Source organism: Squalius cephalus, assembly GCF_949319135.1.
Source record: "Squalius cephalus genome assembly, chromosome: 21".
In the NCBI taxonomy this organism is placed as follows: domain Eukaryota; kingdom Metazoa; phylum Chordata; class Actinopteri; order Cypriniformes; family Leuciscidae; genus Squalius; species Squalius cephalus.
In genome coordinates this window covers 25,420,276-25,445,832 of record NC_137142.1, presented here as the reverse complement: position 1 = coordinate 25,445,832, position 25,557 = coordinate 25,420,276, and the positions used below count along the sequence as shown (strand labels likewise).

General features: G+C 36.8%; 1 protein-coding gene across 2 annotated transcripts; it reads right to left on the bottom strand.

Moving 5' to 3' along the window:
• Positions 1–5,488: 5,488 nt before the first annotated feature.
• fam204a (family with sequence similarity 204 member A) lies at positions 5,489–24,129 on the bottom strand. Of its 2 annotated transcripts, XM_079856140.1 has the most exons (8): positions 24,076–24,129; positions 23,665–23,966; positions 23,363–23,450; positions 22,999–23,032; positions 21,350–21,452; positions 18,456–18,545; positions 7,592–7,701; positions 5,496–7,193 (listed from the first exon to the last, which is right to left on the bottom strand). In XM_079856140.1, the coding sequence occupies exons 2-8, from the start codon at positions 23,911–23,913 to the stop codon at positions 7,142–7,144; spliced, it is 726 nt and encodes a 241-aa protein (XP_079712266.1). In that variant the 5' UTR covers positions 23,914–23,966; positions 24,076–24,129; the 3' UTR covers positions 5,496–7,141. The 2 variants fall into 2 exon arrangements, with proteins under 2 accessions (XP_079712265.1, XP_079712266.1); XM_079856139.1 differs by having other exon boundaries at positions 5,489–7,193; positions 23,665–24,107.
• Between the last annotated feature and the right edge of the window lie 1,428 nt (positions 24,130–25,557).

Here is a 25,557-nt window from a genome sequence, read left to right as displayed (position 1 = left end):
CATTGCTATTGTTTGTGCTGGGACAAGGTTTTAGGCAGGCAGAAGTGAGGGAATTACTTTAGAGAGTTGTGCAAAGTTCCTAAGGGTTCCGAGACAAATTGGTTCAGCACTCATCAGGTCTACGCTGAAAGTATAAGCTCAGCCCTCGACATGAAAACACTGACGCTGCCATAACTCGGAGGAGCGCGGCTACACAACACCGCCGCAGACTTACAGCTACTCCAACAAATTTAATGACCCAGTTGATTATAATACATGCACGCTAAACTGTTTCGCTTGCTGCCAAGTGTAATTTTAAGACATTCGTTAGAACTTGCTGATATACACCGGCCTGTCCGAGTTTGTTTGGCCAAGTCTTTTACTGCTAAAAAAAAAGTATTTTTTACTTGAAACATGTTTGATGGCATCTTTTTCATCATCGAATGTTATTTCAGAATTAGGCTCAGCCAAAATGTGTTTCAAGATGCTATTACAACAAGGCCCCTTAATGGTTATTTCTAATCAAGCTAACTTTTGTGATTATTAGCCGGGGAAAGGGATACTTTTTGTCTACCATGTAGACACCGAATCCCCAACGAAAAAGGCAAAAGGTTTCATTCGACTTCCACATCAGCGTTCACTTCCCAGTATACCGGCTGCAAAGACAAATCAAGTTAATGGTAATTACGTCACTTAAGATGATTTGGGCAGATCCCCTGAAGGCTTTTGCGAGCGCTTAGTGTCCATTTGTAAGACAGGGGCATTTCTCTAGTTCGGTCAGTGGTGTCAGAGCCCTGAGGGTGAAGGTGAATCATTCACTGCAGGTGTGTTTACACAGCAGCGTCTTGACCATTGAGCGACTCTATGGCCGTTCTCACAGGGTCACTCTCTTGTGTTTAAAACTGTGCAAAATGAATGTGCAAAAGGAGGAGTTTAACAAACTTAAAATGAAACCTTATTTTTTGAAATTATGGGTCAGCTAGTGTTTTAAAAAAAACACCGAAATGCCATATTTTGCTATAGTTTCACAGATTACATTACATTTGTGTGCATTTCACTAAAAAGTAATATGCAATATTCATGAAGATGAATTAATAATTAATTCAGATGACACGCAATGTCATTATTTTTTAATGATGAAAGAGTATTATGTCTGCGCATTCAGCATATTTGTTCTAGGGAACATTTATTTCATTTAAAGATACCATAATTTTAATTGGAAGTTCATTTCCATTTTGTTTCAAGAGTTATTTTTAGACGATAATAAGTGCTTTCTAAGTAAAATACAATGTTCTGTTTTACATGTTGCCATATCCATATCCAGCCGAAGTACAGCTTAGTTTAATTATGTAGAAATTGCATTTATACTTTTTTTTTAATCAGACGGTCGTCCTCTTGTCCTCGTTAAAAGAGCATAAAGTAATCTAGATAGTTAACAAAAACTTTCAAATATATTAACATCATCTTTTTTTCAAATGGCAATTTATCAAGTCTTTACCAAAATAAATTTGAAGTAACAAATGTTCATAATTCGTTCATAATTTGGCCTCCACTGACATTGCAGTTTATTGTACATGATACAAATGACAAAATGAGAGTTAGTTTCAGTAAAAGTTACTGAAGAGACATAAACGTTCTCATTCATAGCTTAAAGGGTAAGTTCACCAAAAAATGAAAATTATCCCATAATTTACTCACCCTTAAGCCATCCTAGGTGTATAGACTGTCTTAACACAATCGGAGTTATATTTAAAAAATATCCTGGGTCTTCCAAGGTATATAATGGGAGTGAATGTTACCTTGTTTTTTGAAGCCTTGTGACCGGAAGCTAGCGATTACAGTTTATAAAGTTAGAATTATAATTATGGATGTTTTTCTTACAAAAACGCATCGTTTGGCTTCAGAAGGGCTTTATTAACCCCCTGGAGCCGTATAGATTACTTTAATGATGGATGGATGTGCTTTTTTGGGCTTCAAAAAACAAGGTACCATTCACTGGCATTATAAAGCTTGGAAGAGCCAGGATATGTGTTTGGCTGGAAGAAGAAAGTCATATAAACCTAGGATAGCTTGAGGGTGAGTAAATTATGGGATAATTTTCATTTTTGGGTGAACTTACCCTTTAAGACTATATAGTTTTAGGCTAAATAGCCACGTACAGCTAAATTCGGTTGTCAGTTCACCTTTTAGTGCTTAATTCTGTTCTGTACACACATAGTTCAGTAATTTACGAGAGTGAAATCCACATTTGACAACCTTAACTCAGGTAGTGTCAACCAGGTAGTGACAGCACTCACAATAAAAATCAATGATCCCACAACACTGTGAAGCTTCTGGTTGTGAACCACTGAGATTTAAATTCCCAAAGAAATGTGATGACATTTCACAGATGAGAATGTGTTGGTTTATGTTTTTTGTATGTCTTAACTCAATATTACAGGTTTTTATACCATGGTAACTTTTTAACCTTTGTCTTGTTGTACTGTGTTAGTTTAACAAACCATCTGATGTCTAGGCTACTGCAAATATAGATATTCCTACATACGTCATACTACGGTTGCAGACGCACAGTCTGCCCATAAAAACAGCCGCTAATAAACTGTGCTTTAGTTAAAATTGCTGAACACAAGTCTTTTCTCACTGTAATATTTCTTTGGTCAGAATATTGGATACCAAAATTAATTTAGGGGACTCACTCCCACATTTAAATGCGGTTGTCATTCCTGAAACTTTACATTGTGTATAGTTCTTTAAGCAAACTATATAAACACACCCATCCAAACCTATTACATAAGACACATACACTAAATGCTTTATCTTAACTGAATATATCTGCCCTCATCATCCAAAATTTGCAGATAATTTCAGAAAACATCCATCTAATGCTTTTGAATTACTGGCACTACAGTAAAAAACAGCCTAACTCATTTTTTTGAGCACGGAGGCTCGTTTGACCCTGTAACGAGTCTGTTTTTTCTTCTCCTGACTGATTAGGAATCTTTTGTCTTGACACATATAATTATTTAATGAACGCAGCGACAGAATAAATGACACGTCTTTTGTGTTATTATTCCGAGCATCTTGACAAACAAGGCCCGCTGAGTGACCTCCTGGCCTCTCTCGAGAGCGATGATTACACTAATTAAAACTGCAAAACATCTGCAAGGGCCGCGGATACGGCGGAATTAAGCAGGTCGTTAAATCAGCGGAGGAAAAAGTCAACATCCTCAGACAGCTCCTCTTTTCCAATGAGTGCTAGCAGTGCTCTCACACGCACACGACAAAACATTCAATTGTTTTGAAGCTAAATTTTATTCTCCTCCCAAATGGATCGGCGTTTCTTTGTAAGTCTGGCTAATCACACTGTTCGACATGCTAAACCGCTTATCTAGGGAATCTCGGCTATGATCGTGTCCTCAAGGTTCCACTTGTAGTATTTCTGTTTACATGTTCTTTTCCTCAAGTGATGCAGGTTTCTAGTGAAGAGGGATTACCATGCCTGTATGTTCATGGCATAAACCTGGATTTTAACGCATCGTGGCCACGTTCAAGCATCTAATAGGATTGGATGTCACAGACTTTTTTTTTGTTATTCTTTTCCTAACAATAAGCATTTTCTCCCCTTAAGTGTTTCAACATGTGCATCAAGAGTTTTTCCTTTGCGCTTCACAACAAATCAACACGGGTCAGGGTGCAAGCCTGGCCTGCAGTAAAGAAACGCTGCACAAGATGTAAAGCTGCACGAAGACTTCGAAGAGCGGATTGTCCTAAATGCAACAAACACACAGCTCAAGGCTTTGTGCCATGTTCAAAGAGATTAATAGACTGAGATGCTTTTGATAGGGAACCGAGCCGTCAAGCAACCCCTCTAAGCGGAAGGATGGTCATGTTCTCTGAAAGCCGGTCTCTGGAACATTCCCTCATGGTGAAATGGTTTATGTATGCGGCCCGAGACCAGCTTCCCAGCAGATGCATGTTCCTTCCAGACTCCTGGAGGACATGGGATTACTGTAAATGATGTACAGGTTATTTTCAAAAGGCTGAGGAGTGTGGAGTAGGTTCTGCTCACACAAATCATTGCTCGGTTTTCGGTGGTGGACAGTAACAAAGTATTTTTACTTCGTAACTGTACTTGAAGGGTTAGTTCACCAAAAAATAAAAATTCTGTCATTACTTACTCACCCACATATCGTTCCAAAACCCGCAAGGCCTTCGTTCATTTTCAGAACACAAATTAAGATATTTTTGATGAAATCCGAGAGCTTTCTGACCCCTCAGACTGCAACGTAATTGCCACTTTCAAGGCCAGAAAAGGTAAAGACATCTTTAAAATAGTCAATGTGACTCAAGTGGTTCAAACTTAATGTTATGAAGCGACAAGAATACTTTTTGTGTGCAAAAAAACACATAAAAATAACGACTTTATTCAACAATTTCTTCTTTTACGTGCCAGTCTCTGACACTATATATTTATATGGATGGAGGATCCGCATCTGCTAAAAGAGTGCAATTCTGTAGAAAACTAAAGGGTTGATCATTTGTATTCGCTTTAACTTTAAACATCACATACCACTTTAAGACAAAATCTGGCTAACAGTGTGTTTCATACCTAATAATTATAGATGTCTCTGGCAAACCTCACAACACTGTTGGAAACATTCTTCAGGCTGTTGTGCAATGTAACAATAAAAATATTTTGTACAAGCCTTTGCGTATGCACCCAATCGTTCCTACTGTAAATGAGTGTGAATTTCAGTCCGGTGATGTACGGCGGAGCAGTGAAAAGATGTTATCTTTCAGCAGATGAGACATTCAGTGTGAAGCCTTCCGCAAGATGAGTGTAATTAGCACCTCATAGGTGATGACATGTGATCTCCTTAAAGACAAAAAGCCTAAGATGACTAATGGTAGACTGATGAGATGTGGTTTAGCCTTGGACTTGTTTTAAACATAGGATGTTTGTGACGCATGGAAATATGCATAAATCAAAGTTTCAGCAAGATCTTGTAATGTTTTACAGATCATCTGAGTGCAGAACAGTACTTTTAAATAGAAAAATAATAGGTAAATAACAGATGTCAGTGAAATTGAATGTTCAGATACTGAACACAAAACCCTACTGAAGAAGAAATAGTGTAAAACAGTAATATTGTAAAATATTATTGCAATTTTAAATAACTGTTTTCTATTTTAATATATTTAAAAATGTAATTTATTCATGTGATGGCAAAGCTGAAGTTTCAGCAGCCAGTGTTCTCCAGTCTTCAGTGTCACATGATCCTTCAGAAATCATTCTGATAGATACATTTCTTATTATTATCAATGTTGAAAACAGTGGTGCTGCTTAATATATGATTTGATCCCTTGATGAGCAAGTTTAAATTATAAGTTGTTTGTAACAATGTAAATAGCCTATCTTTACTGTCACTTCTGATAAACTTTAATGCATCCTTGCAGACCCCAAACTTATGAGTTGTAGGTTATTTCCCTATACACATATACAAAAACACATATTACACTATTTTTTATTCAGTTTATTCAATAAGCATGCTCAACAGTAATTTCTAAAAGACTTCAAGATTTTAATCATAAGGAATCATTGGCCTGCAATCTTTTAAGACTTAATTTCCTAGTGATGTAACAATCACAATTTGACTGATGTATTAAAGATGGCATTTACAACAGAGCAGTGCTTTTCCTTCAGCGAGATGTCTCAGTGTTAACTAGCAGGGCTGAAACCATGCTCATTGCCTTAAGGCAGAACTGACAAGTTTGTGCTACAGTTGTCAGTTGGCTGTTGTCAGGGTGGGTATGTCAAAGCCCTAAAAATTACAGATGTCTCCGCCTCAGGCCAACAGAGCATAAATCAAGGGAGTGAGTCTCCACATTCCCGCTAATGACCTCATGAGACAGAGCTGTGAAGGTGGGAGGGATGTTTAAAAAAGGAAGGTGCTCAGCATAAAGAATCATTCTGATATATATATATATATATATATCCCCCTCAACAATATACACTCACCCTCATCATGTGTTTTAAAATTCATGTGACTTACTTTCTTCTGTGGAACATAAGAGCTGTTTATAGCAGAATTATGCCATTGTTTTCAACACTATGGAAGCAAAAGGTGACCATGGCTGTCAAGCAAGATTTCCATTGATCAACAACTTACATTTTAGTCTGTCCACCCATTAAACTTAGACTAAGAAGTTTTCAAATATAATCATATGCTTTCATTGGTGTTTTGTTGTGGGTTTTTTTTTGGAGCTTGACAGATCCTGGTCCCCATTCACTTTAATTTATTGGAAATGAGCAGCATTAACATTTTTTTAAAGCTGCTTCTTTTGCGTTCTTTGGAAGAAAGAAAATCATACAGGTTTGGAACAAAACAAATGATGGCAGAATTAGCATTTTTGGGTGAACTGCTGCTTTAAATAATTATATTAACATACTGTAATATAATCTATACATTCTATGCAGAAATAAATACATTTCATATTTGAAAAGAGCAGTCAACTGGATTTTATCTGATAAACAGGCTTATAAAAATGCACTGCCAACAGGAATCCTCTCAAAGATGCATCATGTGTTCAGTCCAGAGTCATACACGCCGTTCTCCATCTCCATGTTCGTTTTCTCCCTCACACACAGTCATCTTACACTCGAACCCGACTAAACTCCTCGTTTATGACTGCTCAAACCTCCTTACAGCCGACAAATTTCATTTTGCCCAGGCAAATCCTATTGCATATTATCCTGTACATTGCATTAGGCCCCTAATCTCTCCTTTCTCTTCCCTCGCTCCATACCTCCGTGGAAGAAAAAAAGCAGCTGCTGATTAACCCACTTACGGCAGTAAATAAATGGCGTGCGCGGTTGTACGCGCCAGATTTAATTATAAGAGAAAGAACGAAAATACATACAATAACGACCAATCTTACAATAATGGTGTGCTTATAGAATTTATTTAGCTATCTAAAAATGACCCACAAATCTGAATGAATGACCAAAAAAGCTGATTCAGAGAGAAATAAAATGTTAAATGACAAAAAAGGGAATTTGAGCGCGATAATAATGTATTATGAAAAGATTACCTCTAGAAACAATTATCAATATGCCAAATCTTTACTCATCTTTTTAAAAACATTTCAACTGGTGTGAATGTCACATGAATCCCATATTGCTTTTGGTTTCCCATCTTTTCTTTGCTTCAAACCTAAAAATACAAACAAAAAAAAAAACATTGAAAGTAACAAACTTGAGTTAAAATAATCAAGAATTTTAGAGAATTTTTTTTATAAAAGCAATGCAAAGAAAAAGCAATCAAAGCAGATTCTTTTGGATAAATATGCTTGCATACAATTGCAGTCAATGCAAACAAAATCTCTATATTGTGGTTACTTCTAGCTCACATTATTCAATGGGCATTCAGAGACTGACCAAAGAGATGAGCAGCACCCGCATACTCATTAGAAAGCTCTAGTGAATACACGAGTTAACACATAGTCCAGGAAAGAAGGGACATTTAAAGTGTGAAATGCAGAGTGACTTAATGAAATTGCAGGGTATCAGCACTGGGGACAGATAGAAGAAGAAGAAAAAAACACAACAAACCCCCAAGCGATTTGCTTCCTCCTTTTTTGGGCTGCCCGGGAAGCCTCCGCTTCCTGTTTGGTGCTAGCGAAGTCACGGCAATCGGCGGCTTGTGCGATTTTCACGGCCAGCTATTGAGAAGGAGACAGAGACAAGCTCCATTAGCTGGAGAAAATCAGTCTGCCTGGCAAACCTCACCAACACTGCCAGTGCGTCAAGGTGGTGCTCGAAGAATGCCTCTGGTTCATATCTTCATCACTGCGAGGATGGCGTATCCCGCACGGACATGCACATGCTCGAGTTTGGAAAATAAAAAAAGAATTGGTGGTTCATAGATAGAAGTAGGACACCCAACCCTCCGTTCCACCACTCAGCATGGATGTGCATAATTAATGTTATTATCTCATATACTTAATCTGTTCATCTAAAGAGGACCTTTAATTCTGAAAATTGCAGTGCACGCACTTAGGATGGCAAAATGAATGGAGGAGGGCGAGAGGCACATGTCGGCGGTATCAGTGAGGGGAAATGTGTGTGGGGTGGCTAGATTAATTCCAATAGCCAGAGTGACACAGAGGGCTCAGGAAACAAAAGGAGAGTCCGGGCCTCTTCCATCACTCCTGGGATGGGTTTATTATTGGACCGCAAGAAACTATGATAAACACTTGGAACAATTCGCAAACCCCTTTTTTTTTTTTTTTTTTTAACCCACTGCCTTTTTTTTTTTTTTTTTTTTTTTTCGGGAGGGGATATGAGGGTAATTCTTTAGAACAGTAAAAGAACACAATCAGAGGGAACACAGGCAAAAAAAAAAAAACTCAATTGGTAATGAGGAAATGTGCCACCATTTGTAGGCTCGAAAAAACCTGGAGAGAGCAAGAGAGTGGAAAAAAATGTTTCAATTATAATTAAGTGGGATAAACTTTATTAGAAAGACTGAAACTAAAATATCTCCTAATGCATGCTGGGATTAGGCAGGTCAGAGCGAGCAGGAAGGAGAAATTAAACTCTAAAGGCTTTTTATCGCCATATTTCAGGAACCAAGGGTGTAAAATGTTCTAATTTGGGATACATTAAAAGCCATAAAGGTCTTTCAAAAAGATTAATGGTACTTTGCTTGGATTTAAGATAAGGCCTTTAGCAGGCTGAGAGAGCGGGGTTCCGGCTGGGCCCTCGAGGCATTCATCTATACAGGCACTTGGAAGATTTGTAAAGGCGTCTGCATAACCTGAGGCTAACACACTATGACAGTTTTTTTAAATCCTTGCCATTTTTTTGGAGGTTTTAAGAGCCATAAATCATGTTTTCTAGCAAGACAGCGCAGAGAGGGAAGTTATAATGGGTGATCATGCCCGTGTTTAGCGCAGATCTGCTCGCAGATAATTCACACCAGGGTGTTTTTGGAGAGGCGCGTTTAAGCGGAATAGGTGCTAAAGCTATCGCGGAAGGGAAACGATAAACATGACACAATAATGACATTGGTGAAAAGCAGCATTTTGAGACAACAAAATGAGAGGATGCCAAATGGCTTCTGAGGTTTAAATCTTAAGATTTATCTGCGTTTTCGACACAAGGATTACCCACATTAACCTGCGCTCCAGCTTTAACCAAATTTTGCCCCTATCACCAAAAATAAAGCCACCCCCAGCTGGGACTCCCCAATTTTCACACACATTACTATTTTCAAAGCATTAAAGGTCTTAATTTTTTCTTTTTTAATCAGTCCAGTCTACAATCCACGATTGTCTTTACCGCTGCTCAACATTAATGTCAAGCAAGTTACCTAGGAGACAGAGCAGATCAAAGAGACAAAAAAAAAAAGCGCTCTCAAATGTCTGATTAATCAAGCCTTGCAAACAGCTTATTTCTTTTAGCCTGCATGCAAGTATGAAAATGAGATTCGGAGCGCAGTACATTGTGCAGATTTGTTCATTCTTATCAGAACAAAGCCGGCGGCAGCTTATTTCATGGATCACTGGCACTGTCATCAGTGTAGCGCAGAGCAGGTGACAGCACTTCTTCTGTGGCAAGAACAAAATTAGCAAAAAGTCGGCACAAATTAGCCTCTCATATTTTCCGTAATATGACATTATTTTTCATTTACTTTTTTGATCCACTTTTCATGATTTTCCCTCCTTTTTCATCCTTATCCCCCCCCTCCTTTTCCCTCTCTTGTGACTTAGTGCCAAATCCTTTCACATCAAATGCGGGCACAGAGGAAAAATGCAGGGCAGGAAAAAAAAGGAATGAAAATCACAATCCAAAATAAAAGGGGGGAAAAGTGGGCTTTTTTGGGGGGGTAACATTCACAACAAAAAGCGCTTGTGCTCTTTGTTCTAGGTAGTCACACTAAACCTTACCATATTTCCGTAAGAATTACATTCAGTGCATTTCCATTGTCGTTTACCTCTCTTCTCTCCTCTTTAAAGGAATTGTGTGCCATTTACGCCAGTCCTCGGCAAAAGCCTTATTCAGTGCTGGGTTTATTTAGCGCTATTAATGATGTGACCTTTGAAAGGTCTGCGAGGGATGAATTCCTTCTGCTCAGCCCTGTAACTGCAACGTGGGGCCACTAGGTGGGTGAAGTCAACAGTGATGCAGTGCCTACTTGGTGTTGTATAGTAGATCACTGACTGCCACAGTGGCTGCTGTGAAGTACACAAAAACACTAATGTGCAATATATGCATTCTGCATACAATTACAATGCTAGTCCGTCCCCTGATGCCAGGGAATTGTTCAATCTTTCATTTTTGAGCCTTCCACAAATATTTGACAATAAAGGTCGCAAACTACTGTATATTGGAGCAAAGTATAAATATATATTGATATTATTTAGTTGTTATATCTTGAAAAACTGGCTTTAAAATAAATAAGTGTGGTGGAAAAAAAATCTGATTTTCATGCAGCTGTTTAAAAAAAGCTTTTAAATTAGTTAAAACCGCATCTATAACCCAGGCTCTCCCTCGCACACACATACCGAAAAAGCAATGGTAGCAAACCCTTAAAACTGCTACAGTTGTAAACTGGTTTATACAATAACTGTTACACATAACATTCACTCTGTAAAACAGATGACATACACAGACCTTAAAGCCAAAATAACATGGACATAGTTGACTTGTATAAGGCTGGAATGATTAACAAATTAAGGCTGTTTGTGTTCAAACTTTAGTTGGCCAGATAGATAGCACTTACTAAATTAAATTAACTACTAAATTCCACATACATGAGAATATTACAAACCACTCCCCCCCAAAAAAACAATATTACCAATTTCAAAGTCCAGAAAGGTAGTAAGTGGAACCCATAACTTGCTTAATCAATTGATCATACCAACATTGTATATTGAGAACTAGTTACATGTTCTTACAAACACTGTTTTGCCTTTCTCTAATATCACCAATAAATCAATAACATTGTAATTCTGCTCTGTCATGCCAAACACGTTAGAACAGATAGGAATAATCATAGCTTGCATTAAAATAATACCAAGGGAAATCTCATGGAAACCATTGCATTGCCTGAATGAAACGAAACAGGCCACGCTCCCGTGACAATACCCGACGAAATCCTTTCAACAAAAGTGACATATTGAGAGTCCTACACTTGATATCCTTGTATACAGTGAAAGATCCAGTTAACATAGCTTATCAGTCTCAAGGGGTTGGTGGGGGAAATAAGACAAGGAGTTCCTGTAATCTTGCCACCAACTTGACAAACAGCATTACAAGACATACAGAGAAGCAGCCTCTCTGAGGGGGATCTAGTTGGAAAAGCTCTCGGTATAATGCGCTTCTCTATGTTTCAGCCCCAATAATCTGATTCCAGATACATAAGACTGTCATCTTCAGGGAACAAGGGAGTGGAAAAAAGTCTGAAAGTTCGCTGGCTTTGTGCGCATTTCATTATCTTCCCTCTTCTGAGCAGGCAAGGCTTATTAGCAAGCTTTGAACTCACACTTACAATAATGTGCCATCAACAGTTTTATAAGCTAATTAGAAAAACAGTTTAATTAATGACTGACTGGCAATAAAATGGCAATCAGGGAAAAAAAAGGAAACGAGGGTGCTAAGCTTCCACTACCACCAATTAAGGGCTAATTACAAACAAATTATATATGTGTTTTGCTGTGGGCTTTCATTCGAAAAAAATGGCTTTAATTAAAAGAGAAAACATGCTAATTAATTAAACAGCACAAAAAATCTACATTGAAAAGTATGCTTTGTCTATTAAGTAATTAATGAAATACAATAATCCAAATGAGATTCCCCAGCATTTGATAAAAGCTTAGGACCCATTTCAAAACCCATTTCAAAATTAATGGGCAAAAATTTAATGCGAGTCATCTACAGATATAATAAAAGTTCATTCTGTGATAAATTGCTAATACTGAAAGAAATTGGAACAAAGAGGAGAGTTTTTGCTTTGCAGTTTTCTTGTTGCCAGAGGGGCCCGCACAGGAGGAAGAGCCAGTCCGGGGTTTCGTTACAGATTGGGTGTTATAGACGGAGAAAAGGGCTAAAAATACCTAATCACGCTGCTTAAAAATCAGGAGAAAGCCGTTAAGATGATTAATAATTAAATAAATAAATAAATAGACATACATTATGTTTAATGCACCAAGCCATAGCAGCCTGTACAAAAGCCAACTATCTTCCTTCACAAAAGCTGTCAAACTAGTGCATTTTAATTGGATTGGTGTCAATGAGTTTAACCTAACTGCAATACTGGCACTTCAAATAGCATGACACCCCTGTAAAGAACACACAAAGTACTTTGTCGTTAGAGATATGCCTGTTCGTAGTTGCTGAGACACATTGTATTTCAACCGCATATTAGGACAAAACCCCAGCTGATTGCTCGGAGATGAAGCAATGCAACACATTTAATAGGTGTACCGATCATAATAAAGCCAACGCGAATGTATAATCTTGACTGTGACTCAAAAGAAATGCGAGCATCTAACTCGCATACTGAAGAATATATGTGCCTGTGTTCTCGAACTCTCGCTAGCTCCCCCAGCTTTATCTTTTTGCGCCCCCTCCAACAACTTATTTTCAGACTGCGTTTCCTTTTAATCATTTTCATATTGTCTGACTCCTGGAGAACTTGAAATGGACGCAGAACCCCCCACTGCTCGAGACTAGAAAGTCTACGTTTTGAAGTGGTAATGCGGAGCTAATATTTGTGATCAGGGCAAAGAAAAACTGTAGGAAATAATAAAGTGTGACAGTCCTTTGTTCAGCGTTGCTCAGTTCGTCTTTACCACTGAGACTCAAACTGCAGCTCTTGTTATTAAAATATGCTTAGAAGGCTCAATGAAACCCCTTAAAAATAAGTTGACGGAAGTAATTCATTCTCTACAGACAAAAGCCATTCAAAATCAAAACATCTGAAAACAATGAATCTAAAAGTCACAACAGAAACAACATTTTCAAACAGTCACAGTTTTGCCATAATCTCTGAAAGGTAAACTAAATTATGTGTTTTTTTTAATGTTCAAGGTATTATATTGTGGTCCTAAAGTCTGAGACCTGAAACTCTTCCAACAATGTACATAGACCTTTGGGAAGATGTATTTGGCAAAACATGTTCCAAAAAAAAAAGATTCCCCAAAGAATCTTTCAGTGAACAGTTCTTCACACTTTTTTATTTGTGTGAAGAACATTTTAATAATCTAAAGAACCCTTTTCCACTATCAAGAACCTTTTGTGCAATCAAAAGGTTTTATGGATGTAAAAGGTTCAACTATCAATGCCAGTAAAGAACCTTTATTTTATAAGAGTGTACCTTTAAAAGGTCAGTTGGATTTTGGACTAGAACCTGTGTCTTTTTTTGGATAGAGGATAAGCAGTGAAGAATTTGATAATACTGTATTTAATTATAATCAATTAAAAAGCTTTCACCTTTTACACAATTTTTATAAAACGCTTTGTGAATAAAAAACAAAAACAATTTAAACCTTCTACAGAATATCTGAATACACTTTCATGAAAGGAAAATCTCAAAGAACCCTTTGCTATCCACATTTGTGTTTAAACACTTAGACAAAGATGAAAGCCCACATAACACACTCTTTTTATGATAACTTGAAAGAAGGTTTTAACAAATTGCTTTAATTTGCAGATTAAAGGAAACATGGAAAATATCATCATATGATTAAAAAAAAGCTAAACAAGGAAGCAACCGATAATTTGGCTACATTTAAACATTTCAAAACAGCAGATTTTTTTTTAATATAAAAGCAATAAAACTTTTGATTTGAGAGAAAAGAAAAAAAGTTAACAGATTAACCGGTTATGACCAATAAAAATACCTCTATTCCATGCATTAGTTAAAAACAAGTTGCTCAAAAAAAATATAACACGACCTTTAGTATATCACTGTCTCATCAACTTCTAAACCCTTTAATTTAACGCTGTATTAGCATGTAAACATATTACAGAATGTATGATATTTCATAGAGCAGTAAACACAAACATTATTAGAACCTTGAAATTGAGGCTTGCCACAGCTGGGATTATTGCCTGTTCACTGCATTATTTCAAACAGCAACAACATTTATCCTGGGCAGAGAGCTCTGTGGCCGCACGGAGCGCTGTGATAATGAATACTAGCCGGATTAGAAATCAGGGCATAAAATGCTTCACTAATACCCAAATTGCCCCCAAGGACTCTATAAAAGGAACAACATATTTCTGTTTATCTAGTATATAGTTGGTTGTGTAGTGGTTAAATCCATTCAAATAAAATAATAATAATAATAATAATAATAGCACATTGCGCTCTGGTGTTCATATGGGACATGCAAGTTCAAATCCGGCATTCAACTTTCAGATCGTTTTCCTCCCTTTTAAACTTTCTATCATTTTCTTTTCTTTACTTCCCTCTAAATAAAAGGCAAAATTTGGAATAAACAACAGCAAAAGATAGATAGTCAGTAAGATTATTTTTTCAGAGATAAGTTAAAATTCAACCAGGATGCTTTAAACTGATCAAAAGTGAGATTAAAGTAGGGTGACCACCCGTCCCGCGTAGCGCGTGCGCGCACAGCGTTTGAAGCCCAATTCATGCGTCCCGCAAATTGAGACCGTGTCACGCATAATCTATGCTTGCTCAAAAAAAAGTTGGTCGCTCTATATCCTCGAGCCCCAAGCAGACAAACGAACATTACTTGACATTTCAGCACGCTATTGTTGCCACACCCACCCCTCAGTTGAACTGCTGACTAGGTTGTTGTCAACTTTTTCGTAGTTGTCATGACAGCGCACGCACGCGCATACCAGACACACTTGGAAGGAAGGAACTTTTAGATGCGCGCTTTCCAATTCGAAAAATTCGAGAAAGAGACTGAGAGGCACCGTCATCATCAATTAAAAAGAGAAGGTGTGAGTACAAGAAACAAGAATGGGGAAATGAATATTTGTGGCTGAAAGGTGTTGAGGGGGATACCGAGAGGGCTTTTTGTGACCTTTGCAAAACGTCCTTCTCAATCGGACATGGAGGGGAATACGATGTCAATCGTATTTTTTTTTAAATACTTTTTTTTTTTACTGTTCCTGTGGTGTTGAGCAACTACAATTCCTGTTAATTCTATAATTTTATATTATAATTTATTTAAAGTGAATAAATTGTAATGAAAAATAAATAAAATTAAATAGTAAATCTTAAGTGGAAGTACATCTGTCAATTCATTGAATGTTCAAAATATTATGAATCTTTATTTAGAAAAAAAATACACATTGGTTGGCCTATTCATGAGCATACATCAGCAATTACACGTTTAGGGGAATAGGGCATTATTACCATGTAAGGTGGTATGTGCTAGAAATGGGTAAACCACTATCAGTGAGTCTGCCAGTGGGGTGGGGGCACCGCCGCGCCAGACAGTGTCCCACATTGTCCCTCAGAAACATACCCCTTGTCCCCCCTTGGGCTTATTAGCAGGTGGTCACCCTAGATTAAAGACATTTGTAATGTTACAAAACATGCATTTCAAATAAACGCTGTTGAACTTTATATTCATTGAGGAAAGCTGTAAAAAATTGTATCAAAGTTTTCACTAAATGATTAAGCTGCACAACTGTTTTCAGCATTGATAATAAGAATAGAGCACCAAATCAGCATATTAGCAAGATTTCTGAAGTATCATGTGACACTGAAGACTGGAGTAATGCTGCTGAAAATCCAGTTTTGTAATCACTGGGACAAATTACATTTAAAAATATATTAAATTAAAACCTTACTACAAAATGCTACAGTTTTACAGTATTTTTGATCATATAAATGGAGCCTTGTTGAGAATAAGAGACTTTTACAGACATAAAGTATGGCTACAATAACAAATGGTGCAACTCATATGCCTACACCTGAAACCCTTCAAATTTTAGAAATAATCTTCCATATGTGCAACCAACCTACCCTATCAATGCACAAACTACATGAGAATGGTGTTACCATTAACATGGCTGAGGAAAGTTTGGATACAAAGAAAGAACATGCAAGTTTGATCTTCTCTTGGCACGTTCACACAAAAAAACTGCCATACCTACATCTCAGGGATGCTGAATCAATCTATAGAGCATAAGAGACATGTCCAGCAGATGACAAATGCACATTACCTGGTGAAAACTGTAATATACAGTCTTTAGTGGAGAACAAATAAAGCAGCTAACAGTGGCATTAGTGCGCAGCGACTGCCAGTGTTCTGTCAGAGGCACACCTCAGCTGTCTGGCTGAGCGAGAGATTCGAGACTGCTAAGTCTGCTCAAATCCACTGATGCTCTAAGAAGCTTTCTGTGACAACATGGTCCTGGTAAGTCAATCAAAAAGGAAAGCCATGCAGTTTGTGTTTGTGTTTTTACCTGCAAGCCATGGCAAACTAATAACGCAGCCTGCTATAATTACAATACCAGTGTTATTTGATAAGAGGCACTAACCTTAAACATTTCAGTGTTGTCATTTGCAAGCATTTAGACAGCATGATGGCATCTCTGAAATTCTTTACCTGCTTTTGAAGTCTAGATAAACTCTCTGTGAAGGAATGCTTAAATCTGCCATTCTCAACCAAACAAAAGAACAAAGGCAAAGGCTGATATAGCCGTGTGGCATCACAATGAAGCCCATGTAATGATGAAATGTTTCCAAAGAAACCGTTATGTCTCTGTCTACCTGGGAAAGAAAAAGATAAAACCACAGAGATACTCCAGAGATAAGCGTAAGAGGCATCTGTATGGATTACCACGTAAAGACTCTCAGAAGAAAATTGCCTATAAACCAAGGGCCTGTTGTTAGCATTACTGAGCTATTTAATACTTGTTCCCATGGCTCTACGCTTGTTAGGAGCGTGATTATCACTTTGCTTTGAACTGATTCAAATCAACAATCAACAGCACCACAATATGATTTCATTAGTGCGGAGTAAATGGTGTCATTTTCGCATTTACGCCAAGAGAAACAGAAGCTGTAATTGATTACGTAGGAAACTAATATTTGAGGTTAACACGATTAACACTGCTCCTCCCAGTTGGATGGGAGAGCTTTATCGAAGCATGACCTGAGACTGTTTTATCCACAATTAAACTATAAAATTAATCTTAATAGAAAATTAATTATTGTAGAAACTGAAAACTACATTTAAATACACCAAAGCCAGGAATAAATACAGCTGCAGTACAGCAATAAACCGTAAAAGAAAATTATCACAAAAAGGATTTGCAGAATGAGTATCACAAACCACTTAGTACACCTAAATATAAAGTTATTAACAGAAGATTAATTACCACTTTATGCAATATGTTGTAATGCACAGCATGATGAAATAAAGCTGGTTCATTGTTGGTATGCAGACTGACACCTGCTATAAAATCTGCCTGACAACATAGAACAAACGAACGAATGAGAACAAATGAAAGAAAGAACGAATGAAAGAGAAAAAGAACGAACAAAAGAGAGAAAGAATGAAAGAAAGAACAAACTAACAAATTAAATTAAGAATGAACGAAAGAAAGAAAGAAAGAAAGAAAGAAAGAAAGAAAGAAAGAAAGAAAGAAAGAAAGAAAGAAAGAAAGAAAGAAAGAAAGAAAGAAAGAAAGAAAGAAAGAAAGACAGAAAGAAAGAAAACATTTGCACAATTGTTCTTTAGTCAAAGCACTTCTGCATTAAAAACACTTGGTTTGGGGTGGACTGAGTGACTGAAGAAATAAAAATCATGTTTTCTATACAAATGTTTAGAAGTCACCAAATGTATAGATACGTGGACTGGAAGCACACACCCAAATCTTTTCTGTACTAAACGGTTGAAGGTTGACAGTGAACATCAATTCCACACAGTAATGCTGGAATCAAAGCCAAGGCCGGAATTTAGTGGAATGCATTTCAGATTCCATTGAATCAAAGTTGCGAGGCTTAAAAATATTGCCCGTTATGATTGCCCCAACTTCAGAAAAGTTGAATGTCTTTTTAACTGCAATTACAGCTGTGCGAATGTTACATTTTCTGCCAAATTAGCTTCGAAGCGCTTGATCCTACGTACACTCCTAAAATGTGTCTTTTTTAAAACTGCAGGCACTGTATTTAGGTATGAGCCCACTTCAAAGGTGTAAAACTGGCACCTTGAAAATGTTTTAGCGCTCGGGTTGAAAGCATTGTAGCCTTCATTAAAAGGCAGAACCGAAAGTTCTATAGACACAGCCGTACTTCTAACTGGGGGAGGGCTTTCCATTAACTTTAGTGTAAAAGGGTTGCAAGACTTTCAGCCCAAGTGTGTGTGAATGTGTGTGTGTTTGTAGCCTCTGTCTTTGCAAGGCAAAATGTCCGCAGACCCATTAGCTCAATTTGTCACAGTTGGCGCGCCCCCCGAGATGGCTTATCTGGGCAACATACCTCTCGAGTAGCAAGACTGTCACTCAGTTCTTCAGCCTTCCCATAGTCCCCTTCAGCGATGGCACTCTCTATGCTCTTTTCCAGGCCTGACTGAAGATGAGAAGGAGGGAAATAAAATGAAGTGATTTTCAAATAGAAATAGAAGGACGAGAAGAAGAAAAAAAAAAAAATCAAAGAGTAACTTAAAAACTCCCCCAGGCATTCGTTTTAATATGATTGCCATTACAACAAATATGTAGATTTCCTCTCGTAAATGAAAATCGTTGGTTGATTAAATATTAGGCAAAAAAATCTGTCTAGCCACAGGAGGTTACCAAACAGAAATGTTGGTCTTTAATTAGATATTTCCATCAAAGCGGCAGGACTGGTGGAGCAGAGCTCTCTGTCTGCTACTACAGATCTTCATAAGACAAAAATCCCAAAAAACAAAGACAAAACATTCTCATTTTCTACCAGTTTCAATCATTCTAGATGTATTTGTTGCTCCTTATGGTAAAAAACAAAACAAAACAAAACAAAACATGAAAACTAGCAATGCATACATAATGCAATACATACTTCAATTCGTAATTATTCCTAAGCTAATGTATATTCCATGCTGTGATTTCACAAACGGTCATATAATATTCATTCTGCTTAGGTAAACATTTCAGAGGGACTGTTCCAATCAGCCTCACTCACAACTCCATTAAAATGTACTTTCACAGCATACGCTCAGCCTTTTAATAATGTTTAATCCATAAAAAAAGATATAGCCTTTGAAAGCGAGGGAAAATGGAGCAGCGGAGCTGTCTAAATTAACAGGACAACCAGATATATATATATATATAATCAAAACAATATTTTAACTCAATAACCCAATATTTTAACTTGCTAATGCTAAATTACTTGAGCTCAACATTAAACGATACAGACAATTGAATTAGTAGCGTTTTCCTACTTAAAACAAATTACATTTGCCAATATTCTGCTTACATGACAATTTATAAATTAAAATAACTGCAAAAAAAAATGTTTTGAGCTATTGCTGCAGAATGATAAGTAATGTGCATTAGTGCAAAAATGGCTTGAAGTTACAAATGAATTAGTTCTGTTTACAAAGCTTTGCACTTAAAGAGACTTATTTATAGAAAATTTAATCAGGAAACTCCTGCATGACGAAATTAAATTATGAGCCAATGTACAAAGTCAGCTTTCTTGAATCCTTTTCTCACATATTCTGCTCTCATCTCACAAGGAACAGAAATCATATACTGTAAAAATATATATTATTGCTTTAAATTAAAGGGATAGTTCACCCAAAAATGAAAATTCTGTCATCATTTACTCACCCTTTAAGTTGTTCCAAACCTGTATGAGTTTCTTTGTTCTGCTGAACACAAAGGAAGATATTTGGAAGAATGTTTGTAATCAACAGATCTCGGTCCCCATTGACTTCCATAGTAGGAAAAAAATATACTATGGTAGTCAATGGGGACCGAGATCTGTTTGGTTACAAACATTCTTCCAAATATCTTCCTTTGTGTTCAGCAGAACAAAGAAACTCATACAGGTTTGGAACAACTTGAGGGTGAGTAAACAATGATAGAATTTTCATTTTTGGGTGAACTATCCCTTTAAATAAGCTGTAAAATATATAAGCAAACCTCTGCAGCTTCCACAGGAAAAAAAAAACTGTTCCTGCTATAACAGCTACAGTGTTGATAAGGTGAATTCTGTTGAGTAAATGCCATAAAAAATGTTTTTTTATGACACAGACTCAGAGGAAGTAAAGCAACAATGTTTATGTGCCAGCACAATGCAGCCATACACACTAAATTCCAACATAAATCCTAATATAATTGAAAAAGAAAATAATATATTAGATATTAAATAGTTTAATGGCTCTTTAATTACTTCTTTGCACTGTAAAAGTTCATTAAAAACTACCCTGCAATTTTTCCTTTTATATATTTTTTTAATCATATTTTCAGTTTAGCTGTTAGAAGATCAGAAATGTTGTTTTTTTTAAATCATGACTTGAGAGTCGATTTATTACCAAACGTAAAAATTCTCAAACATTTCTCAAAAAAATTCATTTTCCTCACACCAATTTCTAAAATCAACCAATGTGGCCATAATCAGATCTTTATTTCAAATCCAAACATTTCATAAATGTTTAAACCGTTTGAAGAAGTTTCAGAATTAGCACACATTAATATTAAAGGAAGTATTAATATAACTAATACGAAAGGGCTATGCAACAATCATCTCTACGAAACTACGATTCTACAGCAACATTTTTAACAAAATGAGAAACTCAAGGAGGCTGATATTCAATACCAACTTAAATGTGATGATGGAAGAGTGGGTAATACTAAAAACAGGTCCATTTACAGAGGACAAATAATGGCATATGCTGTGTTATTATATTCTTTATGCAGTTCTACGTATGATGCCCTTTCAGCTTCTGAGTGAGGAAAATCTTACTGTCGTATGTTACACAAGCTGTCCAGTGTATTTGATTTGCAAGCGTTCCCCTCCCTATCTCTGAATTACAGCATTACAGAGAGCTCCTGACTCCATTGTACTGTGGCTTTCAATGGAGAAATCCACCTCATATAAGAAATATTAAACACCAACCAGAACAGACAGTGCAGCTACATCCTCATGTCAAGATTAAGGTAATCTCATCATTAAATATAATATGATCTATTCTGTTATGCTCAGTGTCATGTGGAAGAAAGGACGCCTCCTCACTCTGTCTTTCACATTTGATAGAGGAAACAATTACGAGTTACATATACAGTCGACAGAGAACAGAGAGAGGCAGAGGGATAAAAATGCTTTCAGCATCAGAGTGGAATTAAGACACCCACAGAGTGGTAGAGGAAGATGGAGGAAATCATTGTTACCATGAGAGGAGGTCTGCTACAAGGAGGAGGCTTGAGTCTATCATTGATGCCAAAATACTGCGTGAGCTCCTTCCAGTGCTCCTCCTGTTTCTCTTCAGCCTCCCTGGGCAAAGACACAGAATGACAAGTCTTTCTGTTATTATTATTATTATTCACTCCAGGACTAGCATGTACACTTTGTGAGATTCAATTATTTTCTGCTATAACTGGTGAGTTACAGAGCCAGTCAGTGTTTCGGTATATATGTGTGCTTAGTGAAATAGGCAGGAGGTTTCAAATATGAAGAATTTTGTACTTAGATGTTCTATTTGTTCCCCTCAAGTCTGGAATACACCACAACTTTTACAATTTAAAAAGATTTTAAAACACTAAGCACCATACAGCAACCCACTTGAGAATCACACACTACCAGACTACCAGAACACAAGCTCACGTCACAAGACAAATGAAAACAATCACTGTGTCCAAGATTGAATACTTCCCTACTAGGCTATATAGTATGCGAAAAGCAATACGCCAAAAAAGCACTGTTATGTATCAAATACATAGTACTTGAAAAACTGTAGGCAAAAAGTACCAGGATAACTTACTACTTCCTCCAAGATTCTGAGGCGTGCATTTGATGGACACTTTACGATCCCATGAGGCCACTGGAGAGGATTTATGAATGCCAGTGAAGCAACGCAGCTAACGCTAGTAGGTCACGTAACATTAACAACATTGCAGATGTAGTATGTCCGAATTTCATTCATAATCCACATATTCATACTACATAGAATGTACGTTTTTTTTTTAACAGTTATGAAGTACATTCAAATTCAAATGCGGGGCAGTTGTGGCCTAATGGTTGGAGAGTCAGACTGGTAACCCGAGGTTGCAGGTTCGATTCTCATTACCGGCAGGAAATGACTGTGTGCCCTTGAGCAAAGCACCTCACCCCCAATCACTCCCTGGGCGCCACAGCAAAAATGGCTGTCCGGGTGTGTGTGTCCAAATTCTGAGTATGGGTTACCATACTTGGCCTTCATGTCACTTTCAAATGTAGTACCTACTCAGACAGTATGCAAATATTTCGATACACCTAATGTGTTCTAAAACAGTGGTTCTCAACTTCAGTCCTCGGGACCCGCTGCTCTGCACATTTTGTATGTCTCCCTTATTTAACACACCTGAATCAGATCATCAGCTCGTTAAGAGAGACTCCATGAACTGAACTGAGTGTGTCAGATAAGAGAGACATACAAAATGTGCAGAGCAACGGGTCCCGAGGACTGGAGTTGAGAACCACTGTTCTAAAATCAGCTCAAAATATCAAACATGTTTGATTCTGTCCAACTGGACGGATTCTTAGTCTGAACTTTAAAAGTTTTGTGCCGATCACATACTATGCGAAGAGTTGTGTAGTGTATTATAGAGTAATAATGTAATATTTCTCACATCAGTCAGTGAACAAATAAAACATTTCAGAAATATATTTGAATTTATGCATTCCTTCACCACTGAAAAACAAATTAAAAAGTTAAAGACAGTTGTTTACACATGTTTCGCTCATAGACCTGCTGACTCATGTAATGATGTTTGTTTGAATGGTCTACTTTGGAAGCACTTTGATCTAGTTATCATTAACTCTCCATAATTGTCCACCATACCTTTTCTGCTCAGTGTCGCAATTCTGTGTCCCACCTGTTTGAGGTATAAAAAACAAAATAAGTTAATTCAATGTGTCTAAAAAGGTATGCACATGTACTAAGACATATTTATTAGAAAGCGTAAAATTGTGTTGTTTATCTCCACAAGTAGAGTACATGTGGATTATATTAGTTCTACCAAATCCTACTGGACACCCAACAACCAAAACAAAGTGCATGGCATCATTGTGACGGCATGGGGAACTCCATTAAAAAATACATTGTTTATGTTTGCATGGAAATCTTGAATACATCAGATACTATAAACCACAACAGAAATAGTATAGGAGAAAAGCACTGGTATATAATGAAAAAACAACTTGACCTTTCTTGTGGCGCCTTTTCCTTTGCCGTTTAGTTTGTGGTTGCTTCATTCTCTGATCATCTTTTGCTCTTTGGAGATCTTTGAACCTCTGCAAAGAGATATCAATCAGTGATACTCACATAATGATATTAAAATAAATGCTGCAGATTGAAATGAATGCAACTTGCTTTGTTTATACTGCAGTGTTTAAATAGCCTATGCTGCACAATTCGAACTACAATACAAAATTTGATCAATCCATGATCTGCACTCTCTTGCAATATAACAGCATATAAATACATAACTTCGGTCAGTCCACGTACTTGCCAGTTATCCAAGGATACTCCAGGTAGACACTCGTCCCCAGATGCATCATAATTGTGCAAATCAGTTTTTGTCGTATTACATTCATCCTGTAGACAAATTGGATGTGGCTCTGTGCCTGACTGAAGTGAGAGGTGCTCGTCTGTCTGTACTTGTCTATTTTCTGATGTTACCCCTTCATCATCATCATCATCATCAGAGCTCAGGTCAGCCTCAGTGAGACCCGGCGGCAGAAGCCCACTGTACATATTAAATCTGGCGAATCATCAAAAACGCAACTGTCGCAGACTTCCGCATTATTCTGTGTCACAAAATGGAGGTGATTTATGTATAAAGCAAATATATTATTAAATGAAACGGATGATATAACGACATTACAATATTTCAGCGCACTACACCAATACGCTTACCGTTGACTTCTGTATTTCCGCGTTTTGAACATAGAGCTTCATTATTGGACCGGCGAAGGAGCAAAAGCTGTAACAGAAACGCTGATTGGTCACTTTAATCTCATTATGAAATTGGATCCTTCCTTTTACAAAATAGAGGAAGCTGCTGTTCTGTGTCATGAATAATAGTTCACGACTAATATTTTTTGTTAATTCATCTATTTCTGTATAATAATAATTATAATTATTATTATAATTATTATTATTATTATTATTACTACTACTACTAGGCTGCTGCTACTACTACTGCTATTACTTAATATATTCCTGATTTTTATATCTTTATCCAATTTCTTTTTTGTTATAAAATTTGTTAAATATGTATCACGTTTAACAATCTAATGTAAATAGATGGTGGGTGGATATGTGGACCTTTTTTAGCCATGAAGAAATTGCCAAATTAAAATGTTAAAATCCATTCAACATGAAAATGATATAGGCCTATTGCATCAATTACTTTATTCCTCTAAAACTTTGGGAGGTTTGTTATTTCTGGTTGTGAAAATTATAAATAGAACTTACAAGCCTATTAAATGGACTGTAGATACTCACAGACTCATTTTCATGACAAATTAAATATGGCTTCTAGCCTGAATAAGGTACCTTGACCAAAACTATTCCTAATGAAAATACATATTATGCAGTAGCAGCAAACTTTAAGGTAAGAATTAGTAAACTTATTGAAACATTGTTGTAGCTGATTCAGTTATGAAAATTTTATATAGGCTATTTTCTAACTTTTTTTTAAGGTTTTTACAAATGGCAAACTAAAACACAATTACTCATGTTTTCCAAAGTGATAAGAATGCTCTTATATGAGCAATGTCTCCCAATTTATTCAGACAGCTGAGGGCATCACCACATTATTATTCAAATGATTAGCATGCTAATCTTGTTTAGCCTGTGGCACTGGCAGACGAAAAACACTGATGCTTAAATTGCTTATTTATATCAAATAACATCAGTTTTCTGTTTTGTTGCTAAATAGGGGTGGGCTTTGTGCCTAATTGCAAAATCACCTATTTACTTAAATGATTTATTTAGTGTGCACAGATTCTGAGGCAACAAGCTCATTTGTATTGTTACAATGTCACAAATTTTCATCAATATAATTTCTGCTTGATATGCCTCCAGCGGGGGTGCCACTAGTTTTGAATGTGCCCAGCAATTTATCTCTCTTCCTCTTTCTCATTTGCTCTCTTCCTCTTTCTCATTCTCTCTCTCTCTCTCTCTCTCTCTCTCTCTCTCTCTCTCTCTCTCTCTCTCTCTCTCTCTCTCGCTCTCTCTCTCTCTCTCTCTTTTTTTAACCCTTGATATGAAATAAAAGTAAGAAAAATACACTTTTATTGAACCTTTAGACAAAATCTAATACAAGAAAGCATATAATGTTTGATGTGTTATGTGTCTCATATTTGTATGGCCCATATAGTAAAATATGAGAAA

Coding starts and splice junctions, on each gene's coding strand:
- fam204a (XM_079856140.1), bottom strand. CDS start 23,913: ATGTACAGTGGGCTTCTGCCGCCGGGTCTCACTGAGGCTGACCTGAGC. Junction 23,033..23,362: donor GAAAAGGCGCCACAAGAAAG/GTCAAGTTGTTT, acceptor TACCTCAAACAG/GTGGGACACAGAATTGCGAC. Junction 18,546..21,349: donor GTAGCAGACCTCCTCTCATG/GTAACAATGATT, acceptor TCTCATCTTCAG/TCAGGCCTGGAAAAGAGCAT.